We start from the raw sequence: 18620 nt of genomic DNA, 5'->3' as shown, positions 1-18620 counted from the left end.
GCATCTGAACTCTTCATATATATATATATATATATATATATATATAATTGAGATTTTATATATTTTTTGTACAATATCATTGATGTATTTCATCATGTTTTTCCATTTCATTTCATTATGTGTAAATCCGACACAAAAACAAACTGTTTCAGAGACTTCAAGTCACATTAGCTCATAAATGTGTCATCCTTGTTTACTCATAGTCATATTTGACATGTATGATTCAGTCTGTGGCATGCTGAACACCAACTCTGAGATGTTTTCCTGTCTGTAGCTAGAATGAGGGAGACAGGTTTGCGGGGGCTGTCGTGCTCCATCCACAGGGTCCTTTGTGAAGCTGAGGACCTGTGGGCTGTTTGAAAAGTGAAGGAGGCGGTAAGACTTTCTGACGAGAGCTACGAAAGCACACAGAGGCGGCACTGCCGACACTGTCGTGACTCTGGACCAGAGCTGCTCAGTGGATGGATAATGAAAGGTCCGTAGGTGCCTTTTCTCCACCTCCTCGTGTTATGACATCCTTCCCATCCGGCCAGCGACAGCTTCTACGGGAGCAATATAAAAGAGTGCCATAGCAACATCGATATCAACAACGGATTAAAAATATAAAAAAATAGCAGAATTCAATATTCAAAAAAATTAATTTAGAGGAGAAATCGTGTTATGTTACATTTGCTGGTGTCAACACGGGGGTCACGGGGGTTACAGTTTGTAGGCTGTCCTGGAATAGTGTTTTCGGGATGGATAATGTCACGCATATGGAGCATATGGAGTTCACCATATGTTTGGCACCAATGTGTTGAACTCACATCAAGAGCAGGTCATTATGACTGCTATTGGTTAGTACATTGTTAGAGACAGAATGTTTCAGTTTGATCTTGTTTTTAATGCTGTTAAAGGTGAAGCGTGTCATTTTTTGAAAAAATACTTTCTCTTCTTCAAGGCTAAGACAACTTTGGTTGATTCCCCACAACACTGTCTGTCTGCAGGGTTAGGTTTTGAATTTTGAAGTTTCGTATGCATGTATGTTTGTTTGCTTGTTTATTTATATATTCTCAGTATTTCATTGTTCTATGAATGTAATTGAATTTTCACTGTATGACTGTTATTTTTAGTTTACTTTTTTTTGCTTCTTGTTGGGACTATCTGTCTAGTGCTATTATGTTTTGAATTTTTTTGTTCATTTTGTCCTTTTAACTTTGTTTAGATTGCATTGTATGACTATTATTATAACTATTATTATAGTAACTAAAAACTAGACATTTTTTTTCAAGAGCAGGTCATTATGACTGCTATTGGTTAGTACATTGTTAGAGACAGAATGTTTCAGTTTGATCTTGTTTTTAATGCTGTTAAAGGTGAAGCGTGTCATTTTTTGAAAAAATACTTTCTCTTCTTCAAGGCTAAGACAACTTTGGTTGATTCCCCACAACACTGTCTGTCTGCAGGGTTAGGTTTTGAATTTTGAAGTTTCGTATGCATGTATGTTTGTTTGCTTGTTTATTTATATATTCTCAGTATTTAATTGTTCTATGAATGTAATTGAATTTTCACTGTATGACTGTTATTTTTAGTTTACTTTTTTTTGCTTCTTGTTGGGACTATCTGTCTAGGGCTATTATGTTTTGAATTTTTTTGTTCATTTTGTCCTTTTAACTTTGTTTAGATTGCACTGTATGACTATTATTATAACTATTATTATAGTAACTAAAAACTAGACATTTTTTAATTTTTGGATTCATAGGAAAATTATTTTAGTTTAGGTTTTTCCAATTAGACTATATTGCATTTTTTTTCTAATATGTTTTCTTAACAAAAAGGTAGTAGTTTAGTTTTCGTTATTATTTCGTAAAGTATTTCGTCATTAACACTGGCCAGTCAATGTAGCCTTATTAAACTTCTTTGAAAACAGTCATTTATTATTATTTTCCGTTCGGTAGCAGTAGTAGCGCAGAAATTGTGTAGGGCACTTCATCTTTACAAAACATAAGAACTTGTCTTCACATAAACATCAGACATGTTCGCTCGTGAAAGTGCACACGAACAAATGTAACAAATGTAAATGTAAAAAAATGTAATTGCATGTGAAAGCTCCGTCCAGCCACACCTACCTAAAACGGCTCGTTCTAACACGCCCCCACATACCTACGTCACTATTTGGGCGGCGTTATGCAACTCTTCCCAGATAGTGACGTAGGTATGTGGGGTGTGTTAGAACGAGCCGTTTTAGGTAGGCGTGGTTGACTCTTTTTATTTATAAAGAATATCTCTTTGGATTTGAGACTTTAGTCTTTGCAACTTTACAGATCTTCTTTATGCACCAAGAGCTTGTAACACTCCAAAGAGAAAGGAAAAATTGAAATCGCATCATATGACCCCTTTAATGTGGGTTGTTTGAAAAAATCTTTCAAAGAAGAAGCAAGAGTTGCTGTCAGTAAAGTGAATGGACTTTTTATCCTTTGCCTCCTGGAGATGTTTTCTAATTGAAACAGCTTTGTACAGCAAAACAAACCATCTGTGTTCAATGCTTGCTATCATTCAGTATGTGTCATTCAGTATGGTGTCTGTCCAACTATTTTAAGGACATTCAACAATTTAATGCTCCTCATTTATCAATAACTAACACATTGACAGAATAACACATTTAGGGGCACATTTTATGGATATTGGCTATGGCTCCATCCATTCAGTCAGCATCAGTCATCACAATTAGACATGGCGTGGCTTCAATGTAATGAATTTGTCAATATTCATTTCATATGCATCCATTTACCAGTCGTAGCTGATATTTATTGGAATGCAGGTCATTTGTTTGCCCTCTGGGTTTTGAAAGACTGCCTTCCAGTTTGCTTAACAGGACTCCGCCATATGTTCCAGAATTATGCAAAGCTCAGATGCATCTTATTAGCTCTGTGATTTGGCTCAAAGTGATTTTTCATCATAGCCAAACACTGTAGTTCAGAGGTTCCCATGAGTCTCATTTATGAATTACTCCGTCCCCATGGAAGCGGTCAGAATCCCTAGAGAGTGAAAAATTGCTTCATTTAATGTTTTCCAGCTGGAATGGCAAACATCAGTAAAGTGCGACACTCGGACATCAGTGAGATGTATGCGTTTACTTCAAATTTTCTGACAACAATGTAACAAAAACAGTTACATTCAAAAGCAATTTTGATTAGGTATTTGAAATTATTCGTTTTTTTTTACAGTTCATTCTGAGCATTCCACAATCTCGTGGCAATAGGTAACTATTTTACATTTGACAAATTGACTAATACCTTTTAGTTTTTGTTTGAATCACATTAGGACTTCAATTAGCGCCTTGTAAAATAGTTTTCTCATGGAATCCAGATCATAAGAAATGGCAGCCTGTTCAAATAAAAAATTAATAGTTAATAATGTTCTTGTGACATTAATAAATTTTTGCACATTTCAATTTGTAAGATGTCTGCTAAAGATCTGGAGATCTGGAAAACATCTGCTGTGTAAATACATCTGATAAACATCTTAGAAAGAGCAGTTTTACGAACATTCTAAACAATAAACATCTTACAGACATCTTCTAGATGTCTATTTGACATCTGACAGGAGACGTCAGACGTAGGCTATTGCAGATGAGCAAACACTCTAAAAAAATACATCTTGCAGTTGTAAATGCATACATCAAATAGACGTCTCCAAGATGTTTGTGTGCTATCAGGGTTGTTGCTTTTCGCAGAATTTCGTACCCGCTCACCAAATTTACAAAAGAGGTTTGCAAGGGGAAAAACACTGGCCATTTGACACTCAAGGTAAAAAACTTACGTAAAGTATGTGAAATAAGTTTTCATTTCACCAGTTCTGTTTGTATCTCATTTTATTGATATTAACTAGATATCGATGTCAGCAACTCCCATTGATAAACCTGTATCTGTTAACGGAAAATAAAAGCCCTCTTATAAACCCAAAGAATCACAGGTCACCCTTCCTTCTATCCAGGTTTTTGGTTTTCTACTAGGAAAATCTTCACACATGACAACACTGCTCTCAGAACTGCGAGATGTTAATTATTTCCCGCTGGAGTTCCCCTCACTTCCATTGGTATCGATCTCCTCTGCTAGTTCTGAGGTGTTTGGTACGTTAATATTTTTCCAACGTGATGTACATTATCGAACCTCTAGACATGTTTCTTTCCCTCTCCTATAGCACGGGAGCATCTCTGATGAGATTGTTGCCCACGTAAAAGCCTTGCTTTCTGCATTGCAGGAGTGGCACAATATATGTGACTGACAGCTTTGTAGAGGCGCTGCTCTGTGAACTGAGCGCTTGAGTGGAATACAATGAGAAATCTGTCTGCTTGGGACTCTGCCCGGCCGAAAATGTGTCACTTTGACACCAGTGCCAGGTTTTTTGAAGGCCAGCCTCTGTCACTTTTCTCCATGGCTCTATTTGTCACCTCTCTTTTCACTATGGCTCTCAGAATCATAAAACTCTTGATCTGGAATATGGGGTTTTAAAGACCATTGTCTATAATATAGAGAATGAATCATGCAATTTGATTTAAAGGGTTAGTTCACCCAAAAATGAAAATTCTGTCATTAATTACTCACCCTCATCCAAACTCGCAAGACCTTCGTTCATCTTTGGAACACAAATTAAGATATTTTGGATGAAATCCGAGAGCTTTCTGACCCTGCATAGACAGCAAGCAACTACCACGTTTAAGGCTCAGAAAGGTATAAGGACATTGTTAAAATAGTCAATTTTCCTGTGGCTCCTTCGTCAGCAGCATCACACGCATGCGTCATGGTACTCTCGTGAACGCACGTCGAAGACTGACACGGATGAGAAGAAATTGTTGAAAAAAGTCGTTATTTTTGTTTTCTTTGCACACAAAAGTATTCTCGTAGCTTCATACAATTACAGTTGAACCACTGATATTTTAACAATGTCCTACTACCTTTCAGGGCCTTAAACGTTTCAGCTGTGTTGCTGTCCTTTTTCCCCGCATTCCTGGTACAGTATTTCATTCACTTGATTATCCAAAAAAGGCAGTGCCATAAAATTAAATTAAATACAAAATAGTAGTAGTTTTGGCTGAATTTTAATATATTTATTGTTATTATTATTGTGATTAACTTATCTTTAAAATTGGTCATATCTATCCCTTATCTGGAGGTTAAGACAGCACTGCATCCCCCAGATGGGGAATTCTCTCCCAATATATCATGCATTAACATACAAGTCTGATTATACTCTCTCATCTGTAATGCAGGGTTCTCCCCTGTTTCCCAAAACAATCGTCCTAATTGGGAGTGCAGTATCATTTCAGAGCTCAGGGGACCTGTGGGAACCGAGCTGATGAAGCTTTAACACAGAAAGTACTGGGCTCTCGACCCTTAATGAGAGAGACGCGTTTGAAAGGAAAACAGTGTCAGTCTTGTACTCAACAGTGTGAACAAATGACATTAATTCTGTTGTTGTGGCTGCCACCATAACTATATAGGGGTGTGTGATGGGTCACAAGCTTATAAAGCAAAATCAACATCAGCTTAATCAGTATTTTGTCTGGTTTTCCCGTTTATTTTTCCTACCCAACTGTGCAAATTGTGTTTGACCTTACTAAATTATGTCACATTTATGCTTAATACAATGCTTAAAACAATTTTCCAGTTAAGAAAAATAGGCTTAAACCAAGATACATTTTTGTAAGACTTTTTTATGCGGTTTTGCAATCACTCTTTATTAAATGCGTCTTTGCTGAATAAAAGAATACATTCCTTTAAAATAAAAAATGAAAAAAGCTCAATGACCCCAAACTTTTGAACGGTGCATTTTTATTGGAAAACAAGAAGTTTATTTTTTTTCAGTGTTTTACTCTGATCTGAGACCATTATTGGTTCACATAATGAGTAAATTCAGCCTTGAGCTGATTGTGGGGAATGACTTTCTGAAGCGCAAGTATTATAGATTTGTGGAATCTGAAAAGAGGCCAATTTTGTTCTTTTTTTTATCCTGCTGCACGAGTGCAGATAGATTTATTAGACACTATCAGCAGCTGTTTTAATTGTGTGGAGCAGCCAGTAAGACCTATTAATAATGAGCCTCTGGCAAGAATCCATGCTGGCAACCTCTGAAGCTTTTGAAGTTATCTTTTTGTTTCACAACAATGAACAGCATCCAAGAACTCAGAGGCTCTAATTAGACTTTCTGAAGCTGTGAATTTAGGCCACAGAAACAGACCTGCTAATTTCCATTTGTATATGTTTGAAAATATTAATGATTGTCAGCACTTTAATACTGAAGTTTGTGAAAGCTATATTTGTGCCTCTAATAATTGTTACCAAACAGGTTTTCCAAACATACTACAATACTAGTGTGCTGCTTATACCGCACAGTGTACACTAAATACTTCCTACTAAACAAATAAGTTTGTGAAATGGTATGAATTTGGAAGGGCATACTAGTAGCATAAGCTTATTTCTACAATATAAAAGATATGACTGAAATAGTAAGAGTAGTATGCTAGTGTGCTATTCTGAATTCAGCCATAGAACGTTCAGATGACTTATTGTATTTACCAAAATTGTCAATATATAGAGTACACTGCATTGACTTGACTTTCACTTTCCAGTGTGAAGAATGGACCAGAAGTATTAAACATGAAAAGTGATGAGGTTAAGTGACACTGTAGCATATTATAGTTTTAAATGTGTAAAATGGAATAATGTTTGTTATTTCACTTATTATATTTGACCAATTTTATAAAAGTAGGCATTATACAGCATAGCGGTAAACTAGTATTCCATTCTGAACATAGCCATTATATATTGTACCCTATAAAGCTAATTTGATCAGATTTGCTACACAAATTTCTAAGGCCCCTAAATTATCAACATGAACAAAACTTTGATGAAAAACCCCAGTCTAATAAATGCATAATAATAGAATTAGTATAAAATAAATAGTATAATATAAATCATGTTAAAATGTGAGTATCAAGTGATACCACAGGCTTTTGAGGAACGTTTCTTTGTACTTCTCTCAATCATCAATGTATTGCATTCCATTATAGGAGTTGATTTGATAAGTGTTGAAACATTACATTACAAACTATCAGAATTAATTAAAAATGTTTGGCCATATAAATAACAACTGCACCAAATTGCACTTTAAAGCCAGACATTATTTGGCTTTACAGGATAAAAACAGTTGTGTGATAATTAAATCTCTTGCAGCTTTAATTCAGTTTAAACATTCACATCAGCTTTTAGACCTACTGCAATAGTGTATACAGAGCTATCAGCCAGTCAGAAGGTGTTTAGGTGAGATATGGCAGGCAGTCGGCTCTCGTGGTGCTCTTTTTGTTCTGAGACAGCTGAGGTTAAGGAGTCTGCCAGGATGCTGACTGGTAAAGTTATGAGTTTTATCCCCCCCCCCCAACACAGATCTCTCATTCACCTTTACCCCTAAGGGAAGGTAAGAAGCGGTGGCTTCACTTCTCCCTTTGAAACCACAAACATAAGACAGAGATAATGAAGATTACGTTTTATGGACAGTCAATGAGTAAACACTTACTCCACGCTCCCCCCTCTCTGCCACCAGTAGTGATTTTCCACTAGCCTTGAAGTGCTGTTTATTGTTCCTGATTATGACTGATGGTCTCGTAACCGTCCCAACCTGCCCGTCAGATACACCGCTATAGCGTTTTTCTTCAGCCTTGGCTGTCACAGAGGCATTCTGGGACCTGAAAACACATCTAATATACTGCTTCTTAAGAGAACTCTCACTCGTCTCATCCGTTCGGCTTTGTTGCAGTGGATTCAGCTTCGAAAAACAGTCGAGAATGCATCTCTGCATGCTTCCAAGCCCTGAAACACCAACCTCGCCCCCCTGCATAGCGGAACATAGCACCCCCACACAGACTTTCATGTACATAAAGCTGTTGTAGGTGAAATGAGGCACCATTCGGTGGAAATTAAGACACGACAGAAATATGAGACTCAATTAGCTTCTCATTTTTCACTCGAGGAATTCTTTTCTTGCTGGTTTTAATGAAGGAACGCTCTAAATGACACAGATTTCTGTCAGAGTGAGGTCCTTTCGTTCTTCCCCGGAGGCTTGCTGCACTAATGCACAAGTCTCACTTGAAATCCCCGCTCTGAGGCAGTGCAAATGAGGCAGCACTAATACATTCTCCCTCAGCGGTGCAGGGACTATGTGTATGAGAGGGGAAAAGTTAACGCAGTTGCTTTTGTTTTTTGAGCAGGACCTCGGAAGCACGGGAGGACCTCCTCGGAATTGGAAGGGAATTGGGATCGCCATGGTGGTCATCTTGGGGGTCATGTCTCTGGTCACCCTCTCAATTTTTCTGCTCACACCTGGTAAGACGGAGATTGAAGGAGTAAATGAATATAAATTGAATCAAATGGAAACCAAGGATAAAGAAAGAGAAATGTGAGATCAGCTACAATAAGTGAAGAAAGAGAAATGGGAAAACAACAGAAGATTATAGAGGATTTATGTGAGCGCCAGAGAGCTCATATATAAGACATCCATTCATAAACAAAAATACAAAAAGACAAGCAGAAACAAAGCAAGAAACACTCAAAATGGGTTTGTTTTGCTGCTTGCTCAGTTTAGCTTTAAAAATGAGTTTGTGCAACAAATATTTTTTTGTCTTTCTATAACAGAACTTTGCTTAATCCATTTGCATTAATCTGACATTTGCTTAATCCGACTACCTACACAATTTGTGTTTGTTTTTGTGCACTGAGCCTTAACATTTCCCAGTACGCTTTGGGGGAGACTGGATAGGGAGAGTAAATGTTGAAATGAAGTAATTATTTTATTCATTTTTGAGCAAGATGAGAAAAGGGAAACTTGTTTGTGCTGTTATGTTGGGATATATAAGAGTTTTTGTTATATTTTGAGTTGGGTAAAAATGTCCAAAGCCAAGTTTCACCCGCTTTTGGCACTTGGCGAATGTCCAGCATAACAGAAGCTATTCTAGATCCCAACGTAACAGAACATTAAACAATAATATGTTTTTTTTTTTCATATTCAGTAAATAAAACCACTTGGCTGCTAACTTTATTTGTAAATGCAATATATAGTTTACATTTAAATATAATAACAATTTTATTAAGGAAGAAAATACTGAGTGCATCTCAAAAAACACTTTCCACAGATTAATTACGTTTATTTTTATTACTATTTTTGGTAACACTTTTATACATAATGCATTATATTGTTATATTCTGAGTTTGATAAAAGTGGCCAAAGCCAAGTTTCACTTTTGGTAGTTTTATTGCATTAATTACAGTATGCCTTATAACGCACCTTATAATGCATTGTACAATCTAATGAATAATTGTAACCTCAGTTAATATATTATAACACTTATCAATTCATTGTTTCACTATGCATTTTAAATTCTGTTATATAATTATTTACGACAAGATATAATGTACTATTTATAATGCATTGTACCCTTTAATAACCCTTTGTAATGCATTATACATAAAGGCTTTAAGTAAAGTGTTACTCTATTTTTTACAGCCTACTGCATTTGCATCATTTGCATCAAGATTTTGAGTTTGTTAAATAATCCTGTACATTCTAGTTACAGACACTATTTTTCCTCAGGAGTTGTGGTTGTCCTCAACTGACTGCTTGATCTTGTATTTCAGACGAGTCTCACCTCCTGCTGCTGTCTCGTCTCACTCTGGAGAACCTGGAGAGCGAGGATTTCAGAGTTCATGACCCATGTGCGACGTGGCTAAATGGTGAAAACTCCTATTGTACAAATAGTGTTTAATGGAATGGTTTAAGTTCATTGATTTGATGCTCGTGGACATTTAGGGCTCCTGCAGTGCAACATGTCATTGTCTTGAAATGCAACAGGAGGCCAATGTGTTTTTCTACTAATGGTTAAAATTAGGGATGCACCGATACCACTTTTTCCAGTACTCGCCCGATACCGATACTTTTATTTTTGGTACTTGCCGATACCGATGCCGACATCTAATATACTGTTTTGTAAGAAAACTCTCGCTCGTCTCATCCATTCGCCTTTGTTGCAGTAGATTCAGTTTCGAAAAACAGTCGAGAACGCGTCTCTGCATGCTTCCAAGCCCTGAAACGCCAACCTCGTCCCCCGCATAGCGGAAAATGACACCCCCATGCACACTTTCATGTACATAAAGCTGTTATAGGTGAAATGAGGCACCATTCGGTGTAAATTAAGACACAACAGAATTATGAGACTCAATTAGCTTCTCATTTTTCACTCGAGGAATTCTTTTCTTGCTGGTTTTAATGAAGGAACGCTCTAAATGACACAGATTTCTGTCAGAGTGAGGTCCTTTCGTTCTTCCCCGGAGGCTTGCTGCACTAATGCACAAGTCTCACTTGAAATCCCCGCTCTGAGGCAGTGCAAATGAGGCAGCACTAATACATTCTCCCTCAGCGGTGCAGGGACTATGTGTATGAGAGGGGAAAAGTTAACGCAGTTGCTTTTGTTTTTTGAGCAGGACCTCGGAAGCACGGGAGGACCTCCTCGGAATTGGAAGGGAATTGGGATCGCCATGGTGGTCATCTTGGGGGTCATGTCTCTGGTCACCCTCTCAATTTTTCTGCTCACACCTGGTAAGACGGAGATTGAAGGAGTAAATGAATATAAATTGAATCAAATGGAAACCAAGGATAAAGAAAGAGAAATGTGAGATCAGCTACAATAAGTGAAGAAAGAGAAATGGGAAAACAACAGAAGATTATAGAGGATTTATGTGAGCGCCAGAGAGCTCATATATAAGACATCCATTCATAAACAAAAATACAAAAAGACAAGCAGAAACAAAGCAAGAAACACTCAAAATGGGTTTGTTTTGCTGCTTGCTCAGTTTAGCTTTAAAAATGAGTTTGTGCAACAAATATTTTTTTGTCTTTCTATAACAGAACTTTGCTTAATCCATTTGCATTAATCTGACATTTGCTTAATCCGACTACCTACACAATTTGTGTTTGTTTTTGTGCACTGAGCCTTAACATTTCCCAGTACGCTTTGGGGGAGACTGGATAGGGAGAGTAAATGTTGAAATGAAGTAATTATTTTATTCATTTTTGAGCAAGATGAGAAAAGGGAAACTTGTTTGTGCTGTTATGTTGGGATATATAAGAGTTTTTGTTATATTTTGAGTTGGGTAAAAATGTCCAAAGCCAAGTTTCACCCGCTTTTGGCACTTGGCGAATGTCCAGCATAACAGAAGCTATTCTAGATCCCAACGTAACAGAACATTAAACAATAATATGTTTTTTTTTTTCATATTCAGTAAATAAAACCACTTGGCTGCTAACTTTATTTGTAAATGCAATATATAGTTTACATTTAAATATAATAACAATTTTATTAAGGAAGAAAATACTGAGTGCATCTCAAAAAACACTTTCCACAGATTAATTACGTTTATTTTTATTACTATTTTTGGTAACACTTTTATACATAATGCATTATATTGTTATATTCTGAGTTTGATAAAAGTGGCCAAAGCCAAGTTTCACTTTTGGTAGTTTTATTGCATTAATTACAGTATGCCTTATAACGCACCTTATAATGCATTGTACAATCTAATGAATAATTGTAACCTCAGTTAATATATTATAACACTTATCAATTCATTGTTTCACTATGCATTTTAAATTCTGTTATATAATTATTTACGACAAGATATAATGTACTATTTATAATGCATTGTACCCTTTAATAACCCTTTGTAATGCATTATACATAAAGGCTTTAAGTAAAGTGTTACTCTATTTTTTACAGCCTACTGCATTTGCATCATTTGCATCAAGATTTTGAGTTTGTTAAATAATCCTGTACATTCTAGTTACAGACACTATTTTTCCTCAGGAGTTGTGGTTGTCCTCAACTGACTGCTTGATCTTGTATTTCAGACGAGTCTCACCTCCTGCTGCTGTCTCGTCTCACTCTGGAGAACCTGGAGAGCGAGGATTTCAGAGTTCATGACCCATGTGCGACGTGGCTAAATGGTGAAAACTCCTATTGTACAAATAGTGTTTAATGGAATGGTTTAAGTTCATTGATTTGATGCTCGTGGACATTTAGGGCTCCTGCAGTGCAACATATCATTGTCTTGAAATGCAACAGGAGGCCAATGTGTTTTTCTACTAATGGTTAAAATGTTCGATTTATGGCATTCATTCAGGCTGCATTTCAATTCACATTCAGTTTTTATTATATAGCATGCAAGATTTGAGTTACTGCATCCCAAATTCTAATATATTGATATTATTTTTTTTTTAAAGTGACTGAACGGTATATTACTTCAAGTTTAAAGTGTGCATCCCTGCATGTTTTTTGGGCTAATATTGCCCACAACACCTCTGTTTGTGTTTGTGTTGGTTCTCTTTTGACTTTTTTTTGTAGTAAAATTGTAAGGAATGTGATGCCAAAGTTGCCTTCGCAGTATTGAAATGTAAAGATGAAGTGTGTAATATTTAGATTTTAAAATGCAGTTTGACTTATTGTAAGTAAGGTTTTTATAAAGTAATATATATATATATATATATATGTATACTGTATATACTTACGTTTTTGAAAAGTCTCTTATGCTCACTAAGGCTGCATTTATTTGCTAAAAAATACAGTAAAATAGTAATATTGTGAATTATTATTATAATTTAAAATAACATATCTATTTATATTTTTTTAATACATTTTTTGCTGAATTTTTAGAAGCCATTACTTCAGTCTTAAGTGTCACATGATCCATCAGGAATTATTTTAATATGCTGATTTGGCCCTTAAGAAACAATACTTATTGTTATCAATGTTAAAAATGGTTGTGCTGTTTAATATTTTTTGAAAACTGTAATATATTGTTTTTCTTTGACGAATAGAAAGTTAAAAAGAACAGTGTTGATTTGAAATAGATTTTTTGTGTCAGTGTAAATGAGTTTACTTTCACTTTTGATCAGTTTAATGCATCCTTGCTGGATAAAAATATTAATGGTACGGTAGTGTACTTTTCCATCACCAGGGAAGTACTGTTCATACTGTACTCTTAGTGCATATTCAAAATATGCTAATTAGGATGCAGTTTAGCTGCAGGTCAGTCCGGAGCTCAGCTACTGAATGTTGATCTTTGTGTTTTACAGAGAACGAGGTGTCACTTTGCACACGGGAGGGTCACGTTTTAATCCACAGTCTCAGCACCAATCTAACCACCACGCTATTGGACAACAGCACCCTGGTGAGTGGATACTTACACATGCATGCACTCATAGTAAATAAAGGCTATGCCAACACACACATACAGTCTTCCTCTCATCCCAAACCACCAGTGTAAAGCAGCTCTCTGGAGAATTACAGCCCCCTTGAGGCATGTGAGCAGGACAAGACGTACAACTCCATTAGCTCCATTCTCATGGAACCTGACAAATGGGTCACTCCGTAGAAAGAGAGAGCGTATGGACTGGTAGCTGAATGTCTTTGAAGAAAGAATCAGAATGCTTAAAAATGAGCAAAGAGAAAGAGCAAATAGCTTTTTGGCTTTAGAAGCTCGACAGTTAATGCTCTCTCTTTTATTCCCACTTTCTGCGCTTCTCCCCAGTTGATCCCGTAGCATGCGTCTTCAAAGAGACTGTTTCAGCAGGGCCACCCTTTGAACGCTGCGGCTGGGTGACACTGAGAAACATATATGGGTCATTGCCTCAGATGCTCAATGAAATGTTGTTGAGATGGCAGATACTTCTCCTCCCCACACTGTCAACACTGTTACACTTGTCACGTTGGCTTTATGCCCCAACGACATCTACCCACAATGCACTTACTGCATTCATGGTTTGTAGCTGATGGGTTTTTAGAGGGAAGAATACAAGTTGAGCTCAATGCCATGCTGATTTCCACAGAAATGCTTCTAAAATGAATAAAAATGGTATTTGTGTTAATACATTTACAAAGGAAGTCTATGAAGTGAGGCATTTCACCTAGATAAATGTTAAAACAGAAAATATAGAAGCCTCAAATAATATAATATAATATAATATAATATAAGACTAGGGAGTAAGACTTTGCACCAAGATAAATGTGAATACACATAAAATATATAAGCCCCAAATAGTATAATTATTTAATAACTAATTGATAATTAATATAATTTAATTAATATAATATAATATAATATAATATATAATATAATGGAAGACTAGGGAGTCAGACATTGCACCAAGATAAATGTAAATAGACATAAACTATATGAGCCCCAAATAGGGTAATTATTTAAAAACTCATTTAAAATTAATGACTTCAATCTATGAAAATATTTAAGAATTTTGGATTATTTTTAAAAAACTGAGGGACAAGGAAAATTGTTGTCTGTGGTAACTGATTGCATGCTATAGATGTGTATGATAGAGCTTAATTTGTTTTGAACCTAAATTATTATTTTACGGTGTTCTTTTTTGGATTCCGTTTTAGGATCTGAAGTCCATGAGGTTCCAGGTTTCAGCTGATAAGAAGTTCATCCTGATGGCTTATAATATCCAACATGTGAGTAATATGAACATTAAAAAAAAAATCTAGTCTCATTTCCATGTTACCTGCAGTTAGAGAAAAATATGATTTCTTTATTATTTTCTTTATTGTTTCCATCACCATGCAGAATCATATCCCAGTTGGGATTTTGACAAAATCACTTAATGATGTATAAAGTGTTGCCTATTGTATGTAAATATGATATATCATGTCCTTTAAACGTCACATATCTTATTATATTTAAGAACCTATATGCTCTTTTAATGATCATGCAGGAACTGTTACAAAAGGATCATCGGAAATGCTATTTTTAATATCTTATTATCTAGAGGAAGATATCACAATAATGTTATGCATTTTGAAGAGGGTCAAAGTTGTAAATAGAAAAGATTTCATTTTTTCTACTTCAATTTCACATTTAAGTCAGTGTATTACTTGACATTTTTTTTGTAATTGTTTGTGAAATTTATTAGCAGTTTCTGAGTAAATCCTACTCTGATTTATTTATATATTTATTTATTTATGTATTTATTTATTTTATATATAGACTAACCCTAGCCCTAAAATAAGAACCTTGGATTTTACATGTGTAAATTAGACATTATTTAGTCCTCATTATTTTCTTAAAAGGAATGACTAGACAGAGCCCCACTAGTTTGGGTATATACATTTGGTCCACACAAAGATAGCAAAACCTGACAGATGCTGTGCACATATTGATTATGCATTTTTGTACGCCATTGTTAGGAGAGTGAACTACATCTTTTATCTACTGGACTGGACAAAATCTTTTCAGACAGGCAGGAGAGACCACTTACATCGTCCATAATTTCTGCAGCATGTTCAACACTGAACGCTGCTACGATCAACAGCCAACGTGGAAGGAATAGAATATTCTAACACAGAGGAGCTGGGGTGTACAGAAAGAAAGAAGGAGGGATACAGACAGGCAGTGGGTGAGGAGCTGCTTGGCACTGAATTGTAATGAGCATCACACTGGGGCAAGCCTTTGTGATTACAGCAGGTTTTAGTAACAGGCTGAGAATAAACAACTTGTAGGCTATTTGTCTGAGCAACCACAGCAATCTGTAGTTCTTATCCCCCTGCTGAACCTCCTTTTCAGAAAATAATCATCTCTGCAGTGGTGTTCTCTCTTCTCAAAGGAGGACGATGAAACAGGGCATAGACATGAGTAATAGAGAAAAAACAGGGTAAAGAGGAAAAAACAGGCAATGAGTGAAAACACTGACAGTACAATCCATATTCTCACTCTACTGAATTGCACTCGCACTCTCTCTCTCTCTCTCTCTCGACTTCTCTTGTGAATATTGCATTTTGTTGCTGATTAAAATAGGCTCTGTATTGTTTATTTGTCTCGAAATGTGATGTGGTGCAATCTAGTGAATGACATTTCATCCCAAAATCATAAAAATTAAGAAATTGTTTTTTTTTTGCATAAGTAAAATATCAAGTAATGCATATGATAAATCTATTATTGATTGTTTGCAGTGTGACAGTAATTTTGTGAAAATTAAGCACTACCTTGTTTTCAAAATTTGTACAATGATGAATCGTATTTATTTATTTATTTTTATAATTTACATTACTCAATGTCCCTGATTAAGCAGCCCAATTAAGCAGCAGTAAAAAGAAAATGTTGTACTATATATATATATATGCATTTATACGTTTCATCAGTTTTTTCATCAGTCATCAGTTTAATAAAATTTCATATATAATTATTTACAATTACATTGGAAAATAAGGTAAGATTTTGTTTCATTTGTGTGTGTGTGTGTGTGTCTGTGTGTATGTATGTATGTATATATATATATGGGTTATTTTAAAATAGCAAAATAATAAATGCATAAAAAATAACAATTTTAGCAATTCATAATTCATATACATTATATTTATAAATGAAATCAGTTTATTTCGGATAGACAGAGGAAAAAAGTGGCTACTGAAGTACACTCTAAAAAATGCTGGGTTAAATACAACCCAGTGCTGGGTAAAATATGGACAAACCCAGCTACTGGGTTGTTTTGACCCAGCGGTTGGGTTACTGCCCAGAAGGTTGGGTTAAATATTTAACCCAACCTTCTGGGCAGTAACCCAACCGCTGGGTCAAAACAACCCAGTAGCTGGGTTTGTCCATATTTTACCCAGCACTGGGTTGTATTTAACCCAGCATTTTTTAGAGTGTAGCATTTCATATAATGGAAGCAAATTGTGATGTGGTTTAGGCACTGTAAGTATGTTAACTTGCAGCTTAATTTGGACTAAAACAATAATTAATCTTTTTAAAATGTCATGTAAACACTTAGTGACATGCACGTGTGTTTAATTCTGTAGACTTTAGCTTGACTATGCAAAACCCCACTGTAGCTTGATTAGAACTGCTCATGTAAATGTACTGACTGTTATTCTCAATGCTTTATAACAGTGAAAAAGGTGGAATCCAATGCAACAAATGCTACAATTACATTTTATACAAAGCAATAATTGACTATTTAAATAATAAATATTATATTTTACATATTTCATTTTTTTTTGGCTTTGCTTTGCTTGAGAATTGGGAAAAATATGCAGAATTATCATGAAAAAATTGCCACAATGCAAAAAAATCGTAATGGTCCTAAAACAGGAATTTTTAATTTCTTTCTTTTGATATTGGTTCCTGTTTAACAGGATAAATGATGCCAATCTGTGTGGTCACATCTGCAGGGAAACACAGGATTTCTCTGTTAGTTCTCCACCTCTTCTAGTCACAATCGCTGTCTCTCTTCCTTTATCTCTCGCCCCCCTTTTTTTCCACTATCTCTAGAGATTATGTGCTGACTGAGGCAGTTTGCGGCTCAATTCACTGAACTAAGAGCAGCACAGAAATCACACAGGGAGGGGGGGATTACGGTGACTGAAGAAGACGAGGATAAAAATGATGTGATCTGCAGTCACCCTAAGATCACGCTGTCCAATCGAAATCAATTATAGAGACGGGATGAATGGGATGTGTGAATGTGTGCGAAGAGATTGGAAAGGGAACTGGGAGATAGGGAAAGAGGGAGATAGGAAAATATAAAAGGGGACACCAGAATAGTATAGTGAAATTGCAAGGGAAGGAAGAAAATGGAAAAGGGGAAGGAAGGCGAGTGTTGTAAAGGAAAAGAAGGTGAAGGCGAAATATGAATTGAAAGAGTGAAATAGAAATTGCCAAAGACAGCATGAGGGATAGTCTGAGCCAAATCAAAAGATACTGAGACACTGAGATATAGGAAATGTAAATTGTAAAAGGATAATTCAGCCAAAGACAAGATATCTGTCATCATTTACTCACCCACATGCCATTCCAAACCTGTATGGCTTTCTTTCTTCTTTAGAACACAAAAGAAGGCGTTTGAACTTCTAAAAGGACGCAAAAGCATCACAGAAATATTCCATATGACTCATACTCTTTATTCCAAGTCATCTGAAATCATATGATAGCTTTTGTGTAAGAAACAGACCAAAAGTCGTTATTTGCTGAACACATTGATACCTTGACACCTGAATCTTGGCACATTCGTAAGAGTTCATTAGAGAAATAGTAATATCTGATTTGAGAGTGGCTTTTGAGTCATGTATTGGTTGATCTGGTTCACAAATCTGGTCTTGGCTGGGTTTCCCAAAAGCAGTAGATCTTCAAAACCACCAATGATTGGCACCAATGGTCACTATAATCTTCTTAGGTTTAAAATGCTTTTTGGGGAACAAAGCTGAATGATTCTTTCATGAATCAGACTGATTCGATTCTCAAGTTCTCTCTGACTTAATGTCACAGTGGTTAACAACTCACTGGGGGAAAATTATAAGCAAATAACAACGTAAATTTGGGTCTGTTTCTTACACAAAGCTGTCTTAAAGGGTTAGTTCACCCAAAAATGAAAATTAGCCCATAAATTACTCACCCTCAAGTCATCCTAGGTGTATATGACTTTCTTCTTTCAGACTAATCCAGTCGGAGTTATATTAAAAATTGTGTTTGATCTTTCAAGCTGTTTAATGCCACTCAGCGGGTGTTGCATGCATCAGTCCAAAAAAAGTT

At 35.8% G+C, this 18620-nt stretch overlaps 1 protein-coding gene across 1 annotated transcript in view; it reads left to right on the top strand.

The window, feature by feature from the left end:
- Positions 1 to 18620, top strand: part of LOC107714932 (inactive dipeptidyl peptidase 10-like) — a 61466-nt gene that overhangs the window by 9590 nt on the left and 33256 nt on the right. Inside the window, exons 2-5 of the mRNA XM_016520931.1 lie at positions 8243 to 8360; positions 9669 to 9764; positions 13159 to 13253; positions 14480 to 14551. Coding sequence (XP_016376417.1) covers positions 8243 to 8360; positions 9669 to 9764; positions 13159 to 13253; positions 14480 to 14551 — 381 coding nt within the window. The remainder of the gene's footprint in view (positions 1 to 8242; positions 8361 to 9668; positions 9765 to 13158; positions 13254 to 14479; positions 14552 to 18620) is intronic.

Source organism: Sinocyclocheilus rhinocerous, unplaced genomic scaffold, assembly GCF_001515625.1.
Source record: "Sinocyclocheilus rhinocerous isolate Xijiao unplaced genomic scaffold, SAMN03320098_v1.1 scaffold28, whole genome shotgun sequence".
In the NCBI taxonomy this organism is placed as follows: domain Eukaryota; kingdom Metazoa; phylum Chordata; class Actinopteri; order Cypriniformes; family Cyprinidae; genus Sinocyclocheilus; species Sinocyclocheilus rhinocerous.
Note: the sequence above shows the minus strand (reverse complement) of the source record. Positions and strands in the feature narration are given on the sequence as shown.